Source organism: Tachyglossus aculeatus, chromosome 17 (genome assembly GCF_015852505.1).
Source record: "Tachyglossus aculeatus isolate mTacAcu1 chromosome 17, mTacAcu1.pri, whole genome shotgun sequence".
Lineage (NCBI taxonomy): Eukaryota > Metazoa > Chordata > Mammalia > Monotremata > Tachyglossidae > Tachyglossus > Tachyglossus aculeatus.
This window is the reverse complement of record NC_052082.1, coordinates 41,152,457-41,173,294: the sequence shown is the minus strand read 5'-3', so window position 1 is coordinate 41,173,294 and position 20,838 is coordinate 41,152,457. Positions and strand designations below refer to the sequence as shown.

General features: G+C 45.3%; 1 protein-coding gene across 1 annotated transcript; it reads left to right on the top strand.

The window, feature by feature from the left end:
* The first annotated feature begins 3,407 nt into the window (after positions 1-3,407).
* Positions 3,408-16,678, top strand: LOC119938967 (killer cell lectin-like receptor subfamily F member 1). The gene is made up of 6 exons (XM_038758733.1): positions 3,408-3,480; positions 6,941-7,039; positions 9,587-9,694; positions 10,406-10,566; positions 13,375-13,487; positions 16,570-16,678. Exons 1-6 carry the CDS (start codon positions 3,408-3,410, stop codon positions 16,676-16,678), a joined length of 663 nt encoding a protein of 220 aa, XP_038614661.1.
* The last annotated feature ends 4,160 nt before the right edge of the window (positions 16,679-20,838 follow it).

Here is a 20,838-nt window from a genome sequence, read left to right as displayed (position 1 = left end):
CCATCACCTCGTCCCCTCCTACCTCACCTCCCTTCTCTCCTTCCACAGCCCACCCCGCACCCTCCGCTCCTCCGCCGCTAATCTCCTCACCGTACCTCGTTCTCGCCTGTCCTGCCATCGACCCCCGGCCCATGTCATCCCCCAGGCCTGGAATGCCCTCCCTCTGCCCATCCGCCAAGCTAGCTCTCTTCCTCCCTTCAAGGCCCTACTGACAGCTCACCTCCTTCAGGAGGCCTTCCCAGACTGAGCCCCTTCCTTCCTCTCCCCCTCATCCCCCTTTCCATCCCCCCCATCTTACCTCCTTCCCTTCCCCACAGCACCTGTATATATGTATATATGTTTGTACATATTTATTACTCTATTTATTTATTTATTTTACCTGTGCATATCTATTCTATTTATTTTATTTTGTTAGTATGTTTGGTTTTGTTCTCTGTCTACCCCTTTTAGACTGTTTGCCCACTGTTGGGTAGGGACTGTCTCTATATGTTGCCAACTTGTACTTCCCAAGTGCTTGGTACAGTGCTCTGCACACAGTAAGCGCTCAATAAATACGATTGATTGATTGACTGATTGATTGATATGGACAAGAGCTCCGCCCAAGATAAATGAGATAGAGTTCAGGGAGGAGGTTAGCATTAGAGGAGAAAAGTGTGCGGGCTGGATTGTATAAAGAGAGTAGTGAGGTGAGGAAGAAGAGGGCAAAGTGATTGACTGCTTAAAGCTGATGGTGAGGACTTTCTGTTTGATTAGGAGGTGAATGGGCAACCACTGGAGGTTCTTGAGGAGTGGGGAAACATGGACTCGAAGATTTTGTAGAAAAATTGATCTAGGCAGCAGAGTGAAGTATGGATTGGAATGAGGAGAGACAGGAGACTGGGAGGTCACCAAGGAGGCTGATACAGTAATCAAGGCAGGATAGGATAAGTGCTTGGATTAGCAGGGTAGCAGTTTGGATGGAGAGGAAAGAGGATTTTAGCGATGTACTATTGAAGGTTGAGCTGACAGAATTTAGTGAGAGATTGAATAAGACAGAGGAGTCAAGGATAATGCCAAGGTTATGGGCATGTGAGACAGAAAGGATGATGGGAAAGTTGGGGAAGGATAGGATTTGGGTGGGAAGATAAGGAGTTCTGTTTGGAACATGTTAAGTTTGAGGTTACGGCAGGATAATATTAATAATAATAATAATGGTATTTATTAAGCACTTACTATGTGCAAAGCACTGTTCTAAGCACTGGGGGGTTACAAGGTGATCAGGTTGTTCCACGGGGGGCTCACAGTCAACCCCCATTTTACAAATAAGGGAACTGAGGCCCAGAGAAGTTAAGTGACTTGCCCAAGGTCACAAAGCTGACAATTGGCAGAGCCGGAATTTGAACCCACGACCACTGACTCCAAAGCCTGGGCTCTTTCCACTGAGCCACGCTGCTTCTCAAGTATATCCTCAAGTATATTCTCAAGGATATCCAAGTAGAGATGTCTTGAAGGCAGGAGAAAATGTGAGACTGAAGAGACAGACAGAAATCAGGGAAGGAGATGCAGATTTGGAAATCAACTTCATAGAGGTGTTAGTTGAAGCCATGGAAATGAATGAATTCTTCAAGAAAGTGGGTGTAGATGGAGACTAGAAGGGGACTGTTAAGTCCCAATAAGGCCTATTAGGAATGGGAGTGGGGAATGCATGACAGCTTTACCAACGGAACAGATCATGATATTCAGTATTACAGTAACAAAACATTTATTACCATGCACAAAACATTAATAGTAAAGGATCCTGCTTCCATTAAGCCCTTCAAACCACGGGCAATGAGATCTCTGACAAAATTTAAGCCCTCTAACCCTGGGGCATTGAGAATTTCTCCTACTGCTTAATGATTAGTCTCCATGGGCTTTTGGTCCGAGTACGGACTGAGAGGAGTGTGAGTGTCCCCGGCTAAAAGGTCTCCTCCTGCCCGGGCTGTCTCTGTCATCCCTCTGGATAAGAGCAAGCAGCAACAACAGCTGTTTCCCCCACCACCACACACACTTTACCCTAGTTTGTTGACCATCTCATCAGCTTTTTTCCACATAATCCCCTCTATCTATCAATTACAGTTCCATTGTATTCTGTTTTTAGAAGAAATCTTGCCAGGGAACTCTGTGACCGTGTCAACATTTGGTCTTCATTTGGAACCTATCTGTCTGTCTGGTAGTGATCACATGAAGCAATACACAGAAGGGCATTACATTTAACACGTTTATGCGGGGTGAAAACTGCACTCTTCAGGGACCCAGGACTGAACCTTGAGGGACACACCCACCATTACGGGGTGGGAGGCAGAGGAGTGGCCCCCAAAACAGACAGACTGAGCGGCCAGAGAGATAGGAGGAGAACCAAGGGAAGATAGGGTCAGCAAAGCAGAGGTTGGATAATGTTTCCAGTAGAAGGGGGAGATCAACAGAGTTGAAGGCAGCTGAGAGGTCGAGAAGGATTAGCATGGAGTAGGGGCCGTTGGATTCGGCAAGAAGGAGATCACTGGTGACCTTTGAGGGTATAGTTTCAGTGGAATGAAAGGGATGGAAGCCAGATTGGAGGGGACCCGGGAGTGAATTTAGAGGAGAGGAATTTGAGACCGCGGGTGTAGACAACCAGCTCAAGGAGTTTGGAGAGTAATGGTGATAGGGAGATGGGGTGACAACTCGAGGGAGATGTAGGGTCATGGGAAGGTATTTTTAGGAAGGGGGAAGACATGGGCATGTTTGAAGGCAGTGGGGAAGAAGCTACTGAAAAGCAAACCATTGAAGATGGCTGTTAGGGAGGGAAAGAAGGAAGGGGCGAGAATTTTGGTACGGATGCAAAGGAATGAGGGTGGTTGCACATTTGGAGAGGGTGGCATTTGAGAGGAGGCAGGAGATCTCCTCTGGAGATATTTATGGGAAGGATGGGATATTTGAAGAGGGGGCCAGGAAAGGAAGAGACTGAGGAGGGGGAAGGGTGATTTTAGGGAGCTCACACCTGATGGTGTTAATTGTCTTAATAAAGTAAGTGGCCAGATCATTGATCATTTTTATTAAGCATCTGTTGGGCACAGAGCACTGTGATGTGCTTGGGAGAGTGTAATAAAGTTAGAAGACACTATGCTATCTCTCCAGGAGCTTATTATGACTGTGGTGAAACAAATGAATCCCCAGGAGAATGACCCCTCCCTATTGTTCAAACTTCAACTGTTAAAAGCCAACCCACTTGGAAATCTGTTGCAATATCTTCTGGTTTTGAAATAGAAAGAGGAAGGACTGCTGCTGAGGTCATAAGTGTTTGGATTTCATGAAGCTCTCACTGCGGTTTCCATTTCTTATTCCTTCTACGTGGACTCAACCTGTAGGACCTGCGATCAGGCTACCCACCCTGAGACAGGGCCAGGAAGATGCAGGATGAAGAAGGCTACACAGTGCTCCAACTCCGGTCCAAACAGAAGGCGTCTTCCTGCCCACCTCCAGGTACTGGCAGTTTTCTCCCACTCTGCGCAAGGCATCCTAGCTCTCTCCTCCTCCAGCCCTGGGCTGCCAGAGATTCAGGAAAAAATGGGGGAAATGGGGAAGAGAAAGAAGGTGATCTCTTCTGTCTATCTTTGAGAGTGGGATGGAATGAGTTGGTAGCACACATAGATCCAATCAGCTAAAGCAAAATGTAAGGAGATAGTGTAATCAATCATATTCAATGAATGCCGACCATATGCAGAGCAGTTTACAAAGGGCTTGGGCAAATACAATAATACTGAGTTGGTAGATAGGTTTCCTTCCCACAATTAGCTTTACAGTCTAGAGGACAAGCATGCAGTCAAGACATCAGTGTGTTGCTTTGTGTGTGTGTCTTTGCAAACATGCATTCACTTGTGTGGGAGGAAGAAATGTGTGTAAATCAAGGCCAGTAGGATATACATAACATCCATGTCATTTCATAGGTATCAGGGGGTGGGGGTGGGGGGGGGCGGATGTATCCTGGCTTTTCTCCAAGTGGAAAGAGGAGAGTGAGAGAGTACTGGAGGTGACTAGAGGTGTTGGTGTGGACTGGATGGATTTGGGCAGGGATCTCTGGGATTTCCATGATGGTTGGGTTGGGCCTATAGCTCTGGAAGCTGGTTGTCCCTCTTATTCCTGAATGACCATGAGGCTGCCTCCTCATGGTGTCTCTTAGCGTCTGTCCTTCCCTCTTTACCTACGAGTTCTTCTCATCTGTTATTTCCCAATTTACTGCACCCGTTCTTCCAAAATTAACCTTCTAGCAGTACCTCGTTCTTGACTCTCCCTGCTCCATCCCCTCTCTCACTCTGTTCCTCCAGCTTGGAACCCCTTCTTTTACACATCAGTCACACCACAGCTCTCCCCAAATTCAGATCCTCCATAAGATCCCAGCTCCTCTTACAAACTTTCCTTGGAAGAGGATTTCCATATCCTCTTCTGATAGCGGTGGGGAAAGAGAAGAGGCAGAGTTGGCACAGTCCTTTCTGCATCTCTCCCGCTGGAGGAATCATGAAATCCAGGCCAGCATATTCAGTAAAGAAATAAATAAGATTCTTGAACCTGGCGAGGTTGCAATTTGTTGTGCATTCTCCCCCTCTAGACTGAAAACTCGTTGTGGGTGGGGAATGTCTATTATATTGTACTCTTACTTGTTATACTTGTTATTGTACTTGTTATATTGAAGAGAAGCAGCGTAGCTGAGTGGAAAAGAGCATGGGCTTTGGAGTCAGAGGTCATGGGTTCAAATCCCAGCTCTACCAACTGTCAGCTGTGTGACTTTGGGCAAGTCATTTAACTTCTCTGTGCCTCAGTTACCTCATCTGTGAAATGGGGATTAAGACTGTGAGCCCCCCGTGGGACAACCTGATCACCTTTTAACCTCCCCAGTGCTTAGAACAGTGCTTTACACATAGTAAGTGCTTAATAAATGCTATCATTATTATTATTATTATTTATTTTCTCAGTTCCGTGAATCATACCCTCTCCTTCCAACAATCTCGCTCATGAACTTATTTACACTCTCCTTAGCATTCATATGAATGTATCCACTTGATTCATTTATTTTTGATCTCTCTAGTTTGATAGTTTATGGTTGTCTCCTCTGTCAGAGGGTAAGATCATTATTAACAAAAACATTTAGGCTATGTCTCCCCACTTCTAAATAACCTCCAGTGGTTGCCCATCCTCCTCCACATCTAACAGAAACTCCTCACCATTGGCTTTAAAGATTTCAGTCAGCTCACCCCATCTTACCTCACTCACGAATCCCCTACTACAGCCTAGCCCACGCACTCCACTTCTCTGGTGACAACTTGCTCACTGTGCCCTGATCTTGTCTGTCTTACCACTGACCTCTTTTCCATGCCCTCCCCCTACCCTGGAACTCCCTCCTCCTCCATAAGTGCCAGAAAATCGTTTCCTCCACCATCAAAGCATTATTAAGGTCACATCTTCAAGTGCCCTTCCCAAATTATGTCCTCTTTTCCCTGGCTCGCTATCCCTTCTGTTTCGTCTATACAATTCAATCTATGACCTTTGGACATTTGATATTTGCCTCACCTCCAACTCCATGGCATTTATGTACACATATTTGAATTATATATTGTAAATTACTTTTTTTTTTCATATAAATGTGTATCTTCCCCTCCAGACTATAAACTCATTATGGGCAGGGAAGGTGTCCGCTAATTCTATTGTACTCTCCCAAGCACTTAGTACAGTGCTCTGCACATAGTAAGTGCTCAATAAATACAATTGACTGTGGAAAGGAAACGTCATTTCATTATTCTGTACTTCCCAAGTATTTAGTAGAATGCCCTGCACCAGAAGGGTTCTCTATAAATGCTGCTGCTACTACCACTACCATCATGATCACTGCCTCTACTGCCACTTTTTGGAGAAGGACAGATAACCCAATCATTTCTGAAAGCAGAATGGACAATCCTGGGGCCATCCATTTTCCAGGGCTGCACTGTTCCCCTGGGATTTGAAGTGGCCATGAGCACTGAAGTGATTTCTCTCAGGGCCCCAGAAGGGAGAAGTCTTCCCACCCGCCGGTCAGAGCATCAACATTAAAACCGATACTGACTTAGGGGCTTCAGTCCTGAGGCTTCTCTCTGGACTCCCCTCCCTTGCTGGGAAACATTAAGCTTTCATAATCTCCCTCATCTTCTCTCTCTCTTCCTCTTTCCCTTCCTGTCCTGTGACCACAAGAAAGATGCTTCAGAAAGGTCCCACACTAAAACTTTCCCTCTGTCCCTCAGCAGGACCAGGCCCAAATAGGAGCTTCAGGGTCAGAGAACTGCGATCCACATATCAAGCTGGTATGCTATTCAAATCCCATTCTGAAGACAACTGTGTGGTCAATAATCACTTATCACCATGCAGAATAGTGTTCTTCTTGATTTGGCAACTCACAAGCTCTGTCCCAACCCCTCTCCAGCCTTGTTTGATTGGTTTAAGGAAGCTAAGGAACTGATCTTCCCCCTAACCCTTCCATGTCCCAGCACCCATCTTTCAGGCAGGGTCACTAAAGCTGTGAGCCCTATGAATGTTAGGGATTGTGTCTAATCTGATGATCTTGTCTCTTCCTCAGTGCTTAGTGCAGTGCTTTGCACATAGTAAGGGCTTAATAAATTCCACAATTAATAGTAATTATAATGATTGGCACCAATAGGGAAGTGGCTAGCCTAAAGCTCACTGCTGAAGCTGCCATAATCACCATTTAGATCAAAGTCGGCTCTGTTGCCGTGAAACTCTTCTCTGCTTTCAAATCCCAGGATACCTTGCTTGGGTTCAGAGTCCAGGACATTGGTAAATGTTCAAGGATATTTAAAGGCCATTTCCAGGTCTCCAGGTCAAGAACCCCGAAACGGGATCATCCCCAGGGAACCCGTGGCTTGAAGACAGGCTGTCACTAAAATGTCTCTTGTTACAGATTCCCATGGATCCCCACACTGGCAGGGGATCCCTCCGAAAGTGGCCTACACTGTGATCCTGATTCTCCAGATAGTGATGTTGGTGCTGACTTGTTCAGGTAAGTCATTTCTTCCTGCTGAGTTAGGGCTGCCTGTTTGAAGGTGGCATGTCCTGAATCCTCCCCTAGAACCCCACTTCAATTTGTCTTGGGCGTTAACTGACCATGATGTAATGTAGCTTGATCCTGTAGCCATGATTCCTGTACAAGAGAGGTAAAAATTAAAAACCCTAAAATAGCGGTACATATTTTCCAAGGAAAATAATCAATCAATCAGTGGTATTTGAGAGCTTATTGTGTGCAGAGCACTCACTGTATGGTGTGCGTAGGAGAATACAACACATCCAAGGTGGAAGACAGGTTCCCTACCCTCACTGAGGTTACAATCTAGAGCAATAACTCAGAGCTTATATGTTGAAGTACAAATAGTTATGAAACACTTGTAGGGTGGAATATACTATATTAATAGATTGGAATGTACAAACTAAGGTGGTGAAATGTTTTCTAGACCACTTGGAACCTACCCACATGGACAGACACCAAAATATTTTCAGAGTAACCGAGGTAAATAATGGATTGTAGATTTGAATCAGTGTATTTATGTTGAGAAGCAGCATGGCCTTGTGGCAAGGGGACCATCTCTATATGTTGCCAACTTGTACTTCCCAAGCACTTAGTACAGTGCTCTGCACACAGTAAGTGCTCAATAAATACAATTGAATGAATGAATGAATGAGCACAGGCCTGGGATGTAGGTTTTAATCCCAGCTCCACAGTTGTCTGCTTTGTGACCATGGATAAGTTACTTCACTTCTCTGGGCCTCAGTTATCTCATCTGCAAAATGGGGATTAAGAATGAGAGGACCAGGTGGGACAACCTGATTACCTTGTATCTATTCTGGTACTTAGAACAGGGCTTGGTACGTAGTAAGAGCTTAACAACTCCCATAATTATCATGCAAAAGTGATCAGGATAGCTAAAAGTAAGTTCATAAATACTGAAAATGGCTGGTAGGTTTGTGTGACTTGGGATGCAGGAACTAATCAGAGAGGCCTGTTTTAAGGAGAGGGTATTTTAGGAGGGCTTCAAATGCAGGGTCTGTGGTCTGTCACATTTCATGAGGAGTGAGTTCTGGCCTAGGGGAAGAGCAAAGATGAGGGGATGGACACAGGAGAGGCAAGAATGAGGAAAAGTTAGAAAGTGAGCTCGGAGGAATGTAGAGAAAAAGCTGGGGGATGGAAGGCAAAGAGACTGAAAATTGTTGGGGAGCCTTTAAAGCTGAATGTGAAGAGTTTCAGCTTGATGCCAAAGGATGCGGGAAGCCAGTGGAAGGTTTCTTAGGAGAGGAGAGATGTACACTAAGTGGTACTTCAAAAAGATGATCTGTGGTGGAGCACCATGGGGTACAGAGTGGAGAGGGGAGAGGGTGGAGGCAGAAAAACCAGCACAGAGGCTGATGGCAAAGCACAGCTGTGATCTAACCAGAGCTCAGATCTGGGTGGCAGTAGTTTGGGTGGAAAGGACAGAGTAGATCCAGAAGATATTTTGTAGGAAGAACTGGCAGGATTTGGGAGTAAATTGAATGGTAGAATTGAATGGTGGCATTATTAATGGGAATGGGGAGGTTGGAATTTGGAATGCATTACTGGGGGACAATGAGAAGCTCTGTTTTATAGACATACTGAATTTGAAGGGCTGGTTATGTTTTGCCAGCCAGATGAGAGGTCAGGACTAGAGAAGTAGATTTGGAAACCATCTGCATAGAGGCGGTAGCTGAGGCATAGGAGAGGGTGAGCTCCCCAAGAGAGTGAGCACAGAGTGAGAAGGGTAGAGAGAAAAACGAAAACTTCGCAGAACTCCCGCAATTAGAAAGGTAGAAGAGGAACCACTAAGCAATACGGTGAGAAGGCTCAATCAGAGAGTTGGAAAAATCAGGTTGCTATTTTGTCAGAAAAACCAAAACCAGATATGTTGAGGATAAAGGACACGGTCCATTGTGTCAAAAGTCAATGAGATACAACACGGCCCAGAGGAAAAAGCTATGAGTTAGAGAACGTGGGTTTTAATCCCAGCTCTGATACTTGTCCGTTGCAGGATCTTGGGCAGGTAACAACTTCTCTGTGTCTCAGTTTCCCTCTGCAGGTCTAGAGTCCCCTAGGGCAGACTTGTTATCCAGGGTTGGATTCCCTGCTAGTGAGACATGGCACACTTAACTCCTTAACTCCTCCTGGCCTCTCAACGCACCAACCATGAGTCCTGGACAAGAAGTCAGGAGCAAACAGGAGCTCTGGGCTCTGAGGTTTGGGGCTCAGTTTTTCCTGCTTTAAAACGTTAACACTTACAAAGCCATCCCAGAGGGCTCAGAGATCACGTCTCCTACCTTCTCCACTATCTTGCTCACTATGTCCCCTGAAAAGCTCCATGAGTTTCCAATCAGTCCTTGGGAGCATCTACCATTGTGAGGAATAATTGGCATTTGTCTCCTTCTCTTTTCTCCTGTTACTTCATTAAATCGATTTTTCCATTCAGTACTCTTACAGGGCCAGCAAAGTCCAAGACCTATGGTTGGAATTTCGCTCTTTCAAATGTCTCTTTTCCTTTCCTAGTTCTCATTCAAATGAAACTGATGAAAAGTCAAGCAGCAGAATCAGGAACTGTGGCACAAATGAACAACTGCCTCGAGAAAGGTCTGGAAGGAAAGCCCATTTCAAAAGGTAACCTCACTTAGCCCTACCTTAGAATTGGGCACCTCCGTAACTAAAATTAAGGAGTAACTGTCTGAGAAGTCTTAGGATAAAGAAGACGGGGAGGGCCTGTCAATAAATCATATTTACTGAGCGCTTACTGTGTTGGCTCCTTATGGGCAGGGAAGGTGTCTTCTAATTCTGTTGTATTGTACTCTTACAAGCAGTAATACAGTGGTCTGCAAATAGTAAGTGCTAAATAAATACTATTGATTGACTGATTCCAGAATACTAAGCAGTCATTGCTCCCCTATTTTGGAGGTCTATATCTTATACCTGTAGGGAGTCACTAATATTCACTAGACTAAGCTCCTAGAGGGAAGGGGTCATATCTACCAACCTTATTGTACTGTATTGTCCCAAGTACTTTGTACAGTGCTCTGCACACCAGTGAGTGTGAGTATTTAATGAATACCACTTATTGATTGACTGTCACGCTGTAATCTCATTCTTTTTGAGAATCCATTGTCATCAGCCTGTTGGAAAAGCCTCATTCTTCCACTCTGTTCCAAGTGCTTTGTAATAATGATAATAATAATGATGATAATAATAATAATTATGACATTCGTTAAAATGAGACTGAACTGTGATCATGCTCAGCAATGTTCACCCCACCCAGGATCCAGGGAAGATGGTTCTGGTTTCCAAGACCTAAAAACTGCTTAATCTTTCTCTTCCCAGCAGCACTGGGACGACAAACGTGCCCAGCAGATTGGAAGCTGCACAGAGGGCATTGCTATTGGTTTCCTCAAAGGATCGAAAAGAAAACTTGGAATGAGAGCAAAGCAAACTGTGCAAAAAGGCACTCAAATCTGGCAATGATTCGGGACACATGTGATCTGGTGAGGGAAAAAACTTGAATCTATGTCTCTACTACGGCTGAGGGCTCTGCTATTAAATGGCACAAGGGAATTGCTATTGGTTTTCTAACAAGACCGAAAAGAAAACTTGGAATGAGAGTAAAGCAAGGAAGTCCAGTCTGATTTAGAACATCTGTGACTCGGTGAGGGAGGAAGCTGGAAGCTAAGTCTTTCCCGGGAACTGAGGTTTCCACCATTAAGGGCATTATTTGTTTTAAGTGTTAACAAAGAACTCCCAACTCCCAATGCCAAAATCAGTGCCCAGACAGGGTGGACTTCCTTGTGGACGTTGTATCCTCCATTATAGCATCTGTAAATTGGAGATTCAGTCTGTGAGCCCCATGTGGGATATGGATTGTGTCCAACCTGATTAGCTTGTATCTAACCCGGTGCTTAGCACATAGTAAGTGCTTAGCCAATACCATTTAAAAAACAAACAAACGTGAAAAACAGGAGATGGCCGATGTAGCTTTCTGGGATTGACCCTGAAGAGTTGCAGTGTAAGGCACGGACATAGGTTTGGGGCAATCTAAAGGGAATTATAAAGGCAGGCATTCCCCAGTGTTCCCTTAAAGTGACTGTTAAATGTTGAGAAGATAGAACTAGTGGGATTTATTGACTGACTGACTGACATGCCTGGTGTGAAAGCAAGAGGGGAGACAAGCATAATGAAGCAGTGTGGCCTTAGTGGAAAGAGTGTGGGCTTGGGGGTCAGAGGATGTGGGTTCCAGCCCAGCTCCACTATTTGTCTACTGTGTGACCCTGGGCAAGCCACTTCACTTATCTGTGCCTCAGTTTCCTCACCTCTAGAATGGGGATTCAATATCTGTTCTCCCATCTACTCAGGCTGTGAAGCCTATGTGGGGCGGGGACTGTGTCCTACCTAATTACCCTGTATCTACTCCAGCTCTTTCTTAGAATGGTGCTTGTAACTTAGTAAGCCCTTAATAAACACCATAGTCCTCATAATGCAATAGTTACAAGAAGGTTGGTGGGGAGGAGGTTTTTTGAGGGAAGGTGTAGGGTTCACCTCTATGTGGACTGAAACCTCATTCTGCACACATTTCCTCACTCCTCAAAAACCTCCAATGGTTGCTCTTCTCTTCACATCAGCAGGAGTTCCTGGTAATTGACTTTAATGCTCTCCTACTTACCCCCCCTCTTTTCCCACCACCCTAGCTCACAATCTTGGTTCCTCTCAAACTTACCTATTCTTTGTGCCTTGTTCTAGTCCTTCCTGCTTGGAACATCCTCCTCCTCCTTCAAATCTGACATACATTAGCTGTCCTCTTTTACAAAAACCTTCTGAAACCACCCATCCTCCAGGAGGCCTTCCCAGATTGATTTCCAATATCTCCATCTTTGGTCACCCAAGTGCTACTTTAGACCATCCTCGCCATATAAGAACTTTAGTTCTTTTAATCACAATCCCTCTTGGCATCTATGAAAGTGTCTGATACATTTTATCATTTCCTGCAAACTGTAATTTACTGTAATGTCTGTGTTTCACACCAGATTGTAAGCTCCTTTAAGGCAGAAATGATGCTATTACCTCTGTGGAACTCTCCCAAGTGCTTACTACAATGCTGTGCACAGAGTAAGCACTCAATCACTCTGGGCAGACTACTGTACTAAACATGTGGGAGAGTATAATACAATAAACTTGACAGACACGATCCCTGCCGTCAAGAAGTGAAAAGGACTGGAGTTTCTCCCAAAATGCTACAGAGACAACCTAATTTGAGGGATTGGGTAGTTAAGAATATAGTTAGTAGCTGGCCCAGGAGAACTCTGACTAGGGCCCCAACAGAAATGGAGATTCATGAAATGCCACCACCATGTCCATGTCGCACATGGGGCTTACAGTTATAATCCCCATTTTACAGATGAGGTAACTGAGGCGCAGAGGAGTTAAGTGTCTTGCCCATTGTCACACAGCAGACAAGAGGTGGAGGCAGGACTAGAACCAAGGTCCTTCTGACTTCCAAGCCTGTGCTCTAACCAGTAGACCGCTGCTCTTAGGTCAATATATACCATGAGGAAGGTTGGCTGAGAATCAGTCCTTTCAGTCACATCTCTAGATGCAATGTTTCCATCACTAGTGTTCCCTTTAATCACTGATAGTCTTTGAGCTGTTACTGTGTGCAGAGCACTGGCCTAAATGCTTGGGAAAGCACAATAAAACAGAGTTGACTTGTCCACAATGAGCTTACAGTTTAGAGGGGGAGACTGACATTAATATAAATGAATAATTCAAAATAAAATTAAAATTAAATTTACATATTTCTTTCCAACCCAAAATTAGCTCTGAAAGTATCCCCAACACAATTCTCTGTCTCCCTAGCCCACACAGGGAGAGGACAGAACTCAGGGAGTAATATCTGGGATTTCTTAGCTTTCCTTGTGATATGAGCCTTGGATTGTGAGTGTGTGTCAGTGTCCTGAGTTTTCATGACAAGCTGCTGCTTCTGGTATCACTCAGTACCCAAGTGTTTTCTCCTTCTCTCATCCCCTGGCCCTACAAACAGATGATTGTAAATGACACATTGTTACTCTCATGAGAAGGTGCCATTTTCTCACTGAGAATTAAGGTCCAAAATCTGCCAGGCTGGTGATGGGAAGAGCTGGAGGAACTTGTGCTGGGGTGTGGGATGAGAGAGTTGGTCATTCTTTCCGGGGTCCAGAAATACCCTTTGGGAGGTGTGGGGGCTTCAGGGACCCTGTTTGTGCAGAGGGAGAGACCATTACAGTATCATGATTCCACTCACCCTCTGCCGTAACCCTCTGCAGGGTTTCCTGTGGTCACATATCCCACCCTCATGGTACTATTGGATTGGGCTGCACATTCCCAGCCCTGGGAGCAATTGGACATGGCCGGATGGCTCTGCTCTCGACTGGAGCCTGTGAGTATTTCCTGGAGTTTCATCTCTGATTAGGGTGGCAGGAGTGATTGTTCATTTCCACATCTTCTACAAGCCGGTATCTCTCCGTCCTTCCCTGGCCCCTGCTTGGTGGATAGAGCATGGGCCTGGGAAGCAGGAGGACCTGAGTTCTAGACTCAGCTCCACCATATGCCCGCTGTGTGACCTTGGGTAAATCGGTTAACTTCTATGGGCCTCAGTTACCTCATCTATAAAATGGGGATTAAGAGTGTGAGCAACATGTGGAATAGGGACTGTGTCCAACCTTAACTTGTATCTACCCTAGTGCTCAGAATGGCCTTCAACAAATACCATTACTATTATTATTATTCCTACAGCTCTTGACCCTGCTGGGGTCTGTAATGACAGTAACTCTGCCCCACGGAAGTGGTCTGGGCCAGGACACAACCTGGTTGGGCCTTAGTCCCCATGACCCCTTTCTGACTGGTACAGGGAAGAATCATTAGCAAACTCACAAAGCATCCTGGTCCCCAAGGGCCAGCAGGGACTGGATTGATTGGGATGTTGCCTCCTGCCAGACAGCACTGGGGACAGGATTAGTGTCCCTATCACATTTTCTCTCACTGTGGCTAAAGGCACAGCCCCATCTCCTCCATCCAGTCCCACCCTTTTCCAAGCGTCCTCAATCCTGTCTCCGATCCCCAAACTCATTGCCTCGACCCCAGCATTCCAGGATAAACTGCTTCTCTTCTGTCAGCCCCACCCCACCGCTCATCCCTGTCCTCCGTGACTCCTCCTGCCTGACCAGGCCTCGTCTGGAGCAGCGGCTGAGCTGCTCTGAGGCTCTCCCCATCCCTGACTCTGTACCCAGTGGGACCAAACCCCTGACTGAACATTCTGGACACCTAGAGCCACCAGAAGGGATCTCTGTGGATAGTTTGGTGGTCCTTTGCAGGCATTAATGGGTCACCGGAATTGTCCGACTGCTCCCGAGGGATCTGTGAAAGGCAAATGAGGCTCTTGTTCTATTATCACCTAGACCTTCTTTCTCTCATCCATCCTAATGGCTGCCCTTCAACATGAACTGTGAACTTCTGCACCCCAATTTTACTCTATTTCGCTCTCTCAGCACCCAACCAATTACTCACTCAGTTGCTTCCTGTGAGGTGATACTCAGACCTCCTAGCACAGGGCTGGCTTCAATCACTTGAGATCAGCTTAGCCCCCTGGAACCTTGCCAGTGGGGACAGCAGAACATCCCCACAAAGCTGGTGGGAGCAGAAGTGTTACCTCTCTCAAAGGTAGTGGCCACCCAGGGCTCACCATAGATGGCTGCCCCTTGGTCTTTCTCAAAGATGAAAGCTGTTCTCTCCTCTGAAACCAAGCAGCTCCACTTTCTTTCAAGGATGGCCCTGGGACAGAAATGCCAATTAGCAGGGCAAAACTCAGGGTCTCACCCCCAAACCGCCTCGGGGTGTGAGAAGCCAGCCCTGCCCTGAGGCTGTGTCAGTGAAGGATCGCAAAAGAGCCCCAATCTTCACCATAAGGGTTAGTGGCCCTGCCCCATAATTGGGGTCACCATCTAAGCTATTGCAGGGAGGGACAGAGATCAGAGCAAAGGGGGTTTGAATGGTTTCCCTCCACTTCCTCCCCTGCCCTCTTCCACCCATCAAAATGACTCTCCCTCTCGACTGGCATCGGGCCAGAGATGCAGCACGGCCCAAGAGATAGAGCACTGGCCTGGGAATAAGAAGGATTTGGATTATAATAATAATGATGATAGTATTTGTTAAGCTTGAACAATGTGCCAAGCACTGTTCTCAGTGCCGGGGCAGATACAAGGTAATCAGGTTGTCCCACGTGGGGCTCACAGTCTTATTCTCCATTTTACAGATGAAGTAACTGAGGCACAGAGAAGTTAAGTGGCTTGTCTAAAGTCCCACAGCAGACAAGTGGTGGAGGCGGGATTAGAACCCATGTCCTCCGACTCCAAGCCTGTGCTCTTACCACTAAACCACACTGCTTCTCATAATTATGGTATTTGTTACGCACTTCCTATGTGCCAAGCACTGTTCTAAGCACTGAGGTAGATGCAAGGTAATCAGGTTGTCCCACGTTGGGCCCACAGTCTTCATCCCCATTTTCCATATGAGGTAACAGGCACAGAGAAGTTAAGTGACTTGCCCAAAGTCACCCAGCAGACAAATGGCGGAGCTGGGATTAGAACCCATGACCTCTGACTCCCCAGACCGTGCACTTTCCACTAAGCCATGCCTAATTCAAATTCTGCCACCTTTCTCCTATGTGACCTTGGGCAAGTCACTTAACTTCTCTGGGCCTCAGTTACCTCATCTGGAAAATGGGGATTAAGACTGGGAGCCCCATGTGGGACAGGGACTGTGTCCCACCTGATTGTCTTGTATGTACTCCAGCAATTAATAGAGTTCTGGGCACAAAGCAATTGTTTAATAAATAGCATAAAAAAGGATGGTGGGTGGGAAGGGTAGAGGGAGGTGACACTTTGCCTGTGTCAGGCAGTGGGGAAGGGATTTCTCTGCACACTGGGGACTCCTTGGACTCTCATTGAGACACCCACCTCTCAAACCAGCCTCTTTAGGCTTCTTTGCTCCTGACCAGCTGGATTTCTTGGTCTCTGGCCCCTCGCCACCCTCTCTGTGGGCCTAGAGACTCTCTGGGGGAAGATGAGGAGGAGGCTGAATTCCTGGATGGTTAGGGGATTATCCCTCTGCCAACCTGGCCTCCCCTGCGTTACAGAAGGAAAGGCAGGAATACGAGGAGTAGAATTTCCTCCTGGAAAGAGAAAGAAACAGAAACAAAATCGTTTCCCATTGTCCCCCTGCCCCCACTTTCTTGGTAAAAGATCTGTCTCAGACCCTCGCCGTTCTCCTGGACACGGATTCCCATGAAACCAAATCCAAAGGAAAAAGAAAGTAAAGGCTGTTAATAGCATTGAGTTTGGGCCCCCTGCCTGATTTCACTTGCACAAGGTCTGATGTTTTGGTTTTAGTGGCTGTGGTCAGGCATGTGCGGTTTTGGGGGGTGGATGGAAACACTGACAGAGACTTTCTCCTTCTCTGCACAGTTTCCAGGTAAAACCCTCAGGTGACGAGGGCACATGTGCTGTGCTCTCAAGGGATGGGATTTATCCTGAGAGCTGCGAGAATGTACTATTCTGGATCTGCGAGCAGTAGCGTGGCTCCCTGAGCCCCAGCGAGGTTTCTGTTTTCTGTCTCTGTGACTGAAGGAGACACACAGGCAGCACCTGCCCTCCCGTTGTGCTCTGATGCCCCAGCGTGCCTCAAAGCTTGGGGGAAGGGGCAGGGACTGGCCTATGGGTTCTTCCTTTTCATTCTATAGCTGAGCAAGGTGATGACTAAACACAGAGTATCGCAGCTGGAGGAGATAATTTAGTTTCCACCCTTGTCCTTCCTCCTTCCCTCTCCGGCATCAGCAAGAAGAGGCTGAATCCTGAGGAAGAGGACTGCCCCATCCCTTGAATCCTGATGGAAATCTATTCAACCATTTCTGTGCCTGTCGATGGCAATTAAACAAACACATCTACCCCAGGAGCATTGGAGGCTGTAGGTCGAAGAGGATTAGAAGAGTTCACGGATCTCGCCTCTGGTTAACCGTGCAAATCTTACAACCTTCGGGTTCCTCACTGAAGTGGCTCTGTGTTACCTAAATTTCCCGTAGTTCAGCACAGCTCAACCAGGAACCCTAGGTAGGGTGAGTTGCTAGAATTACTCTCTGGCATTACCGTCATGTTATTGGTGCTATGTGGCTAACCGGTCCCAAGCAGAGATGAAGCCGAAACAGTATTTGCAGTACAAAAGTTATCTTTTCCAAACACCCATTCTTCATACAGATATGATCAATAAAACATATTTTAATTGAAAACTTACAGAAATTAAACTATATTGAAAACAAGGTCACTGACAGGGGGCAGTTACTTAAACTGCACGTCTCAATTACCAGTATAATTAGACAGTGCTTTGCTTTTTTCAGAGGGTGCCCATATGCTTCTCCCACTGAGCAGAGTACAGTGCTCTGCACACAGTAAGTGCTCAATAAATACGATTGGATGAATGAATGTGAGCAATTTTGCCTAGAATGTATAGACTGTGTTATTAGTGGGGAGAGATGGGATAGTGGGATGAATTTCCATCCAGATTTTCCCTCCATCTGGGTTGTCCATTTACTGTGTTTCAGACTGCTTTGGGGCCTGAATGTGAGTTTGTTTTGAACATGACTCAGTCTGGACAGGGAAATCTAAGTATTTGAGGTGAACAAGATCAGATGTGAACTTCAATGCAAGGTAGGCTGACCAGTCCCAGGGAGCTGGGACATTTGTTCAATCTAAAAATTGTGCAGTATATGACCCTACAAACCCGAGGCATCACTTAGCCATATTATAACATGTGATAAGTGTTCAAAGGTAAAAAATTTTTGCCAATAATATTTTTACAAATTTTTATAAAATGCATACTCCTATCTATAGATGTGAATTTCTCTTTGTCTGATCCTAGCAAAAGAAAATATTAGCTCCTTGACTTTGCCCTCTCTCTTTCATTCCATCCCAACCTAATTGCAAAAGCCATCAGGTAATTCTCAAGAAGTCAATCGTTTCATTTGGGTTTTTTGGTTGCCTAATATACCATGTTTGCCCTGCACCTGTTAGCATTTCTTACTCACTATTTGTAACTGCAATTTTTATAATTATGTTAAGCATGATTTTCAAAGTATCACTTATCTTCTGCTTGCTTTCCACTTTAATCACTCTACGGAGGAGATAGGGAAATTTCAGTAATGAGCTGCAGAGAGGATTAGTTGCAAACTGAATGTAAGATATAAGATGGGGAGGATTTAATGATCCAGTAGTGGGGAGGATTTAATGATCCAGTAGCCGCCATTTAACCCTGGCATGGAAACTCTACAGTAACTAGAACAACAGGAAGAATGGGAGAGTTTGTAATCCCCCCTTGTAGACTGTAAGCTCAGTATGGGCAGGGATGCTCTTTTTTTATTGCTGAATTATACTTTCCAATCACTTAGTCCAGTACTCTGCCTACAGTAAGCACTCAAATACAATTGAATGAATGAATTATGGCCCATTGTCCTGAGCCATGAGAGAACTAAATACCATCACCTCCTCCCAAGTACTGTTTAATTGATATATTTTACCTGGCGATTCTTGATTGTGAAATTTCACTTTGTATTCCTTGATGAATTACATTCTTTCTGTCCTATATGCCCATCCTCTCTGACAAACTGGGGGCCCTTTGTGGGCCAGGCAGCATGGGTCTTTGATGATTTTCCCGTAATTACATCAACAAGTGGTACAGTGTTTTGTACACTTTCCTGAATAAATGACAAATGATACAAATAATGAAATGCCAAGCTGTGTTTTTAACACCTGTTTTCATAAACATCAACTATATTTGATTCCCACCTGTGTCCTCTCCCAGCACTCAGTACAGCACACAGTAACCACTAATCAAATGCTATTACAACAACTACTACAACTAACAATAGGTGTAGCATTTTCTAAGTGCTTACTCTGTATCAAGCACTGTTCAAGAAACCAATTCATTAGGTAGGATACAATCCCTCTCCCACATGGGGCTCATAGTTTTAGTAAAGGTCAGTCAGTCAATCGTATTTATTGAGCGCTTACTGTATGCAGAGCCCTGTACTAAGCACTTGGGAAGTACAAATCGGCAACATACAGCGACAGTCCCTACCTAACAACGGGCTCACAATCTAGAAGGGGGAGACAGGCAACAAAACAAAAGAAGTAGACAGGAGTCAATACCGTCAGAATAAATAGAATTATAGCTATATACACATCAATACAATAGAGTAATAAATATAATATGTATTTAGTATACTAGTATACTATATAGTATTACATATATAATGCTATATAATACTCAATACAATAGAGTAATAAATATAATATATATATATATTTAGTATACTATATAGTATTATATATATACTATATATACTATACTATATATTTTACACAAGTGCTTTGGGGAGGGAAAGGGGGTAGGGCAGAAGGAGGGAAAGGGGTGGTGGAGAGGGGAGGAGGAGAGGAAAAAGGGGGGTTCAGTCTGGGAAGACCTCCTGGAGGAGGTGAGCTCTCAGCAGGGCTTTGAAGGGAGGAAGAGAGCTAGTTTGGTGATGTGTTGAGGGAGGGCATTCCAGGCCAGAGGTAGGATGTGGGCCAGGACTGTGTGTGTGTGTGTTAAACACTATACTAAGCCCTTGGGAGAATACAATATATGTAACAATATAACAGACACATTCCCTTCCCACAGACTTACATTTTAGAGGGGGGAGACAGACATTAATACAAATGAATTACAGATACGCGGTAAGCTCTATGGGGCTGGGAAGATGGATGAATAAAGAGAGCAAGTCAGGGCACTACAGAAGGGAGCTGAAGAAAAGGAAAAGAAGGCTTAGTCAGGGAAGGCCTCTTGGAGGAGGAAGAATAGGGATTGAATCCCCCATTTTATGAATGAGGAAATGGAAGCACAGAGAAATTAAATGACAGGCAAGAGGTGGAGTCAGGATTAGAATCTTGTTCCTGTGCTTCCCAGGTCCTAGGCCATGCTGCTCTTCTACTACTGAGCTGATACTTCTCTAACAGGACTTTTCATTGTTTCTCTTCTGTCCCTTGGAACGTCAGAATGATAAAACCAGAAAATAAAAAAAATGAATAGGTCAAGCCAATGGTCTACCCAGACCATTACCCCGTCAACAACCCTGGAAGCAGTGTGCTTAAAGAAGAGTGTGTCTGCTGCTCTCTGACAATCGTTTTCATTATTAAAGATTTTCCTCTAAAATCTTAATCCTCTAATAATGCATCATTAACCCTAGTGTTCATGAATCTAAACATACAGTGAGAAGGTTGGAATTAGAGGAAGGAAGTGTGTAAGAGAGTAGTGAGGTGAGGTAGGGGAGTGGGCAAAGGGCTTTAAAGCCAATGGTAAGGAGTTTCTGTTTGATGTGGAAGTGGATGGGCAACAACTGGAGGTTCTTGAGACGAGGGGAAACAGGGCCTGAATGTTTCTGCAGAAAAATGATCCAGGGATCAGAGTGAAGTATGGACTGGAGTTGGGAGAGACAGGAGGCTGGGAGGTCAACAGGAGGCTGAAATAGTAATCAAGATGGTATAGGATACGGGGATAAGGTCACAAAGAGACAAGTGACAGATCTGGAATTAGAACCCAAGTCCTGTCAGGCCCATGCTCTTTCCACTAGGCTACACTGCCTCTCTTCTGGATGCTGAATAAATAATTGTTGTCTTGGTTAACCTCTTCCCTTCCATCCCACTTCT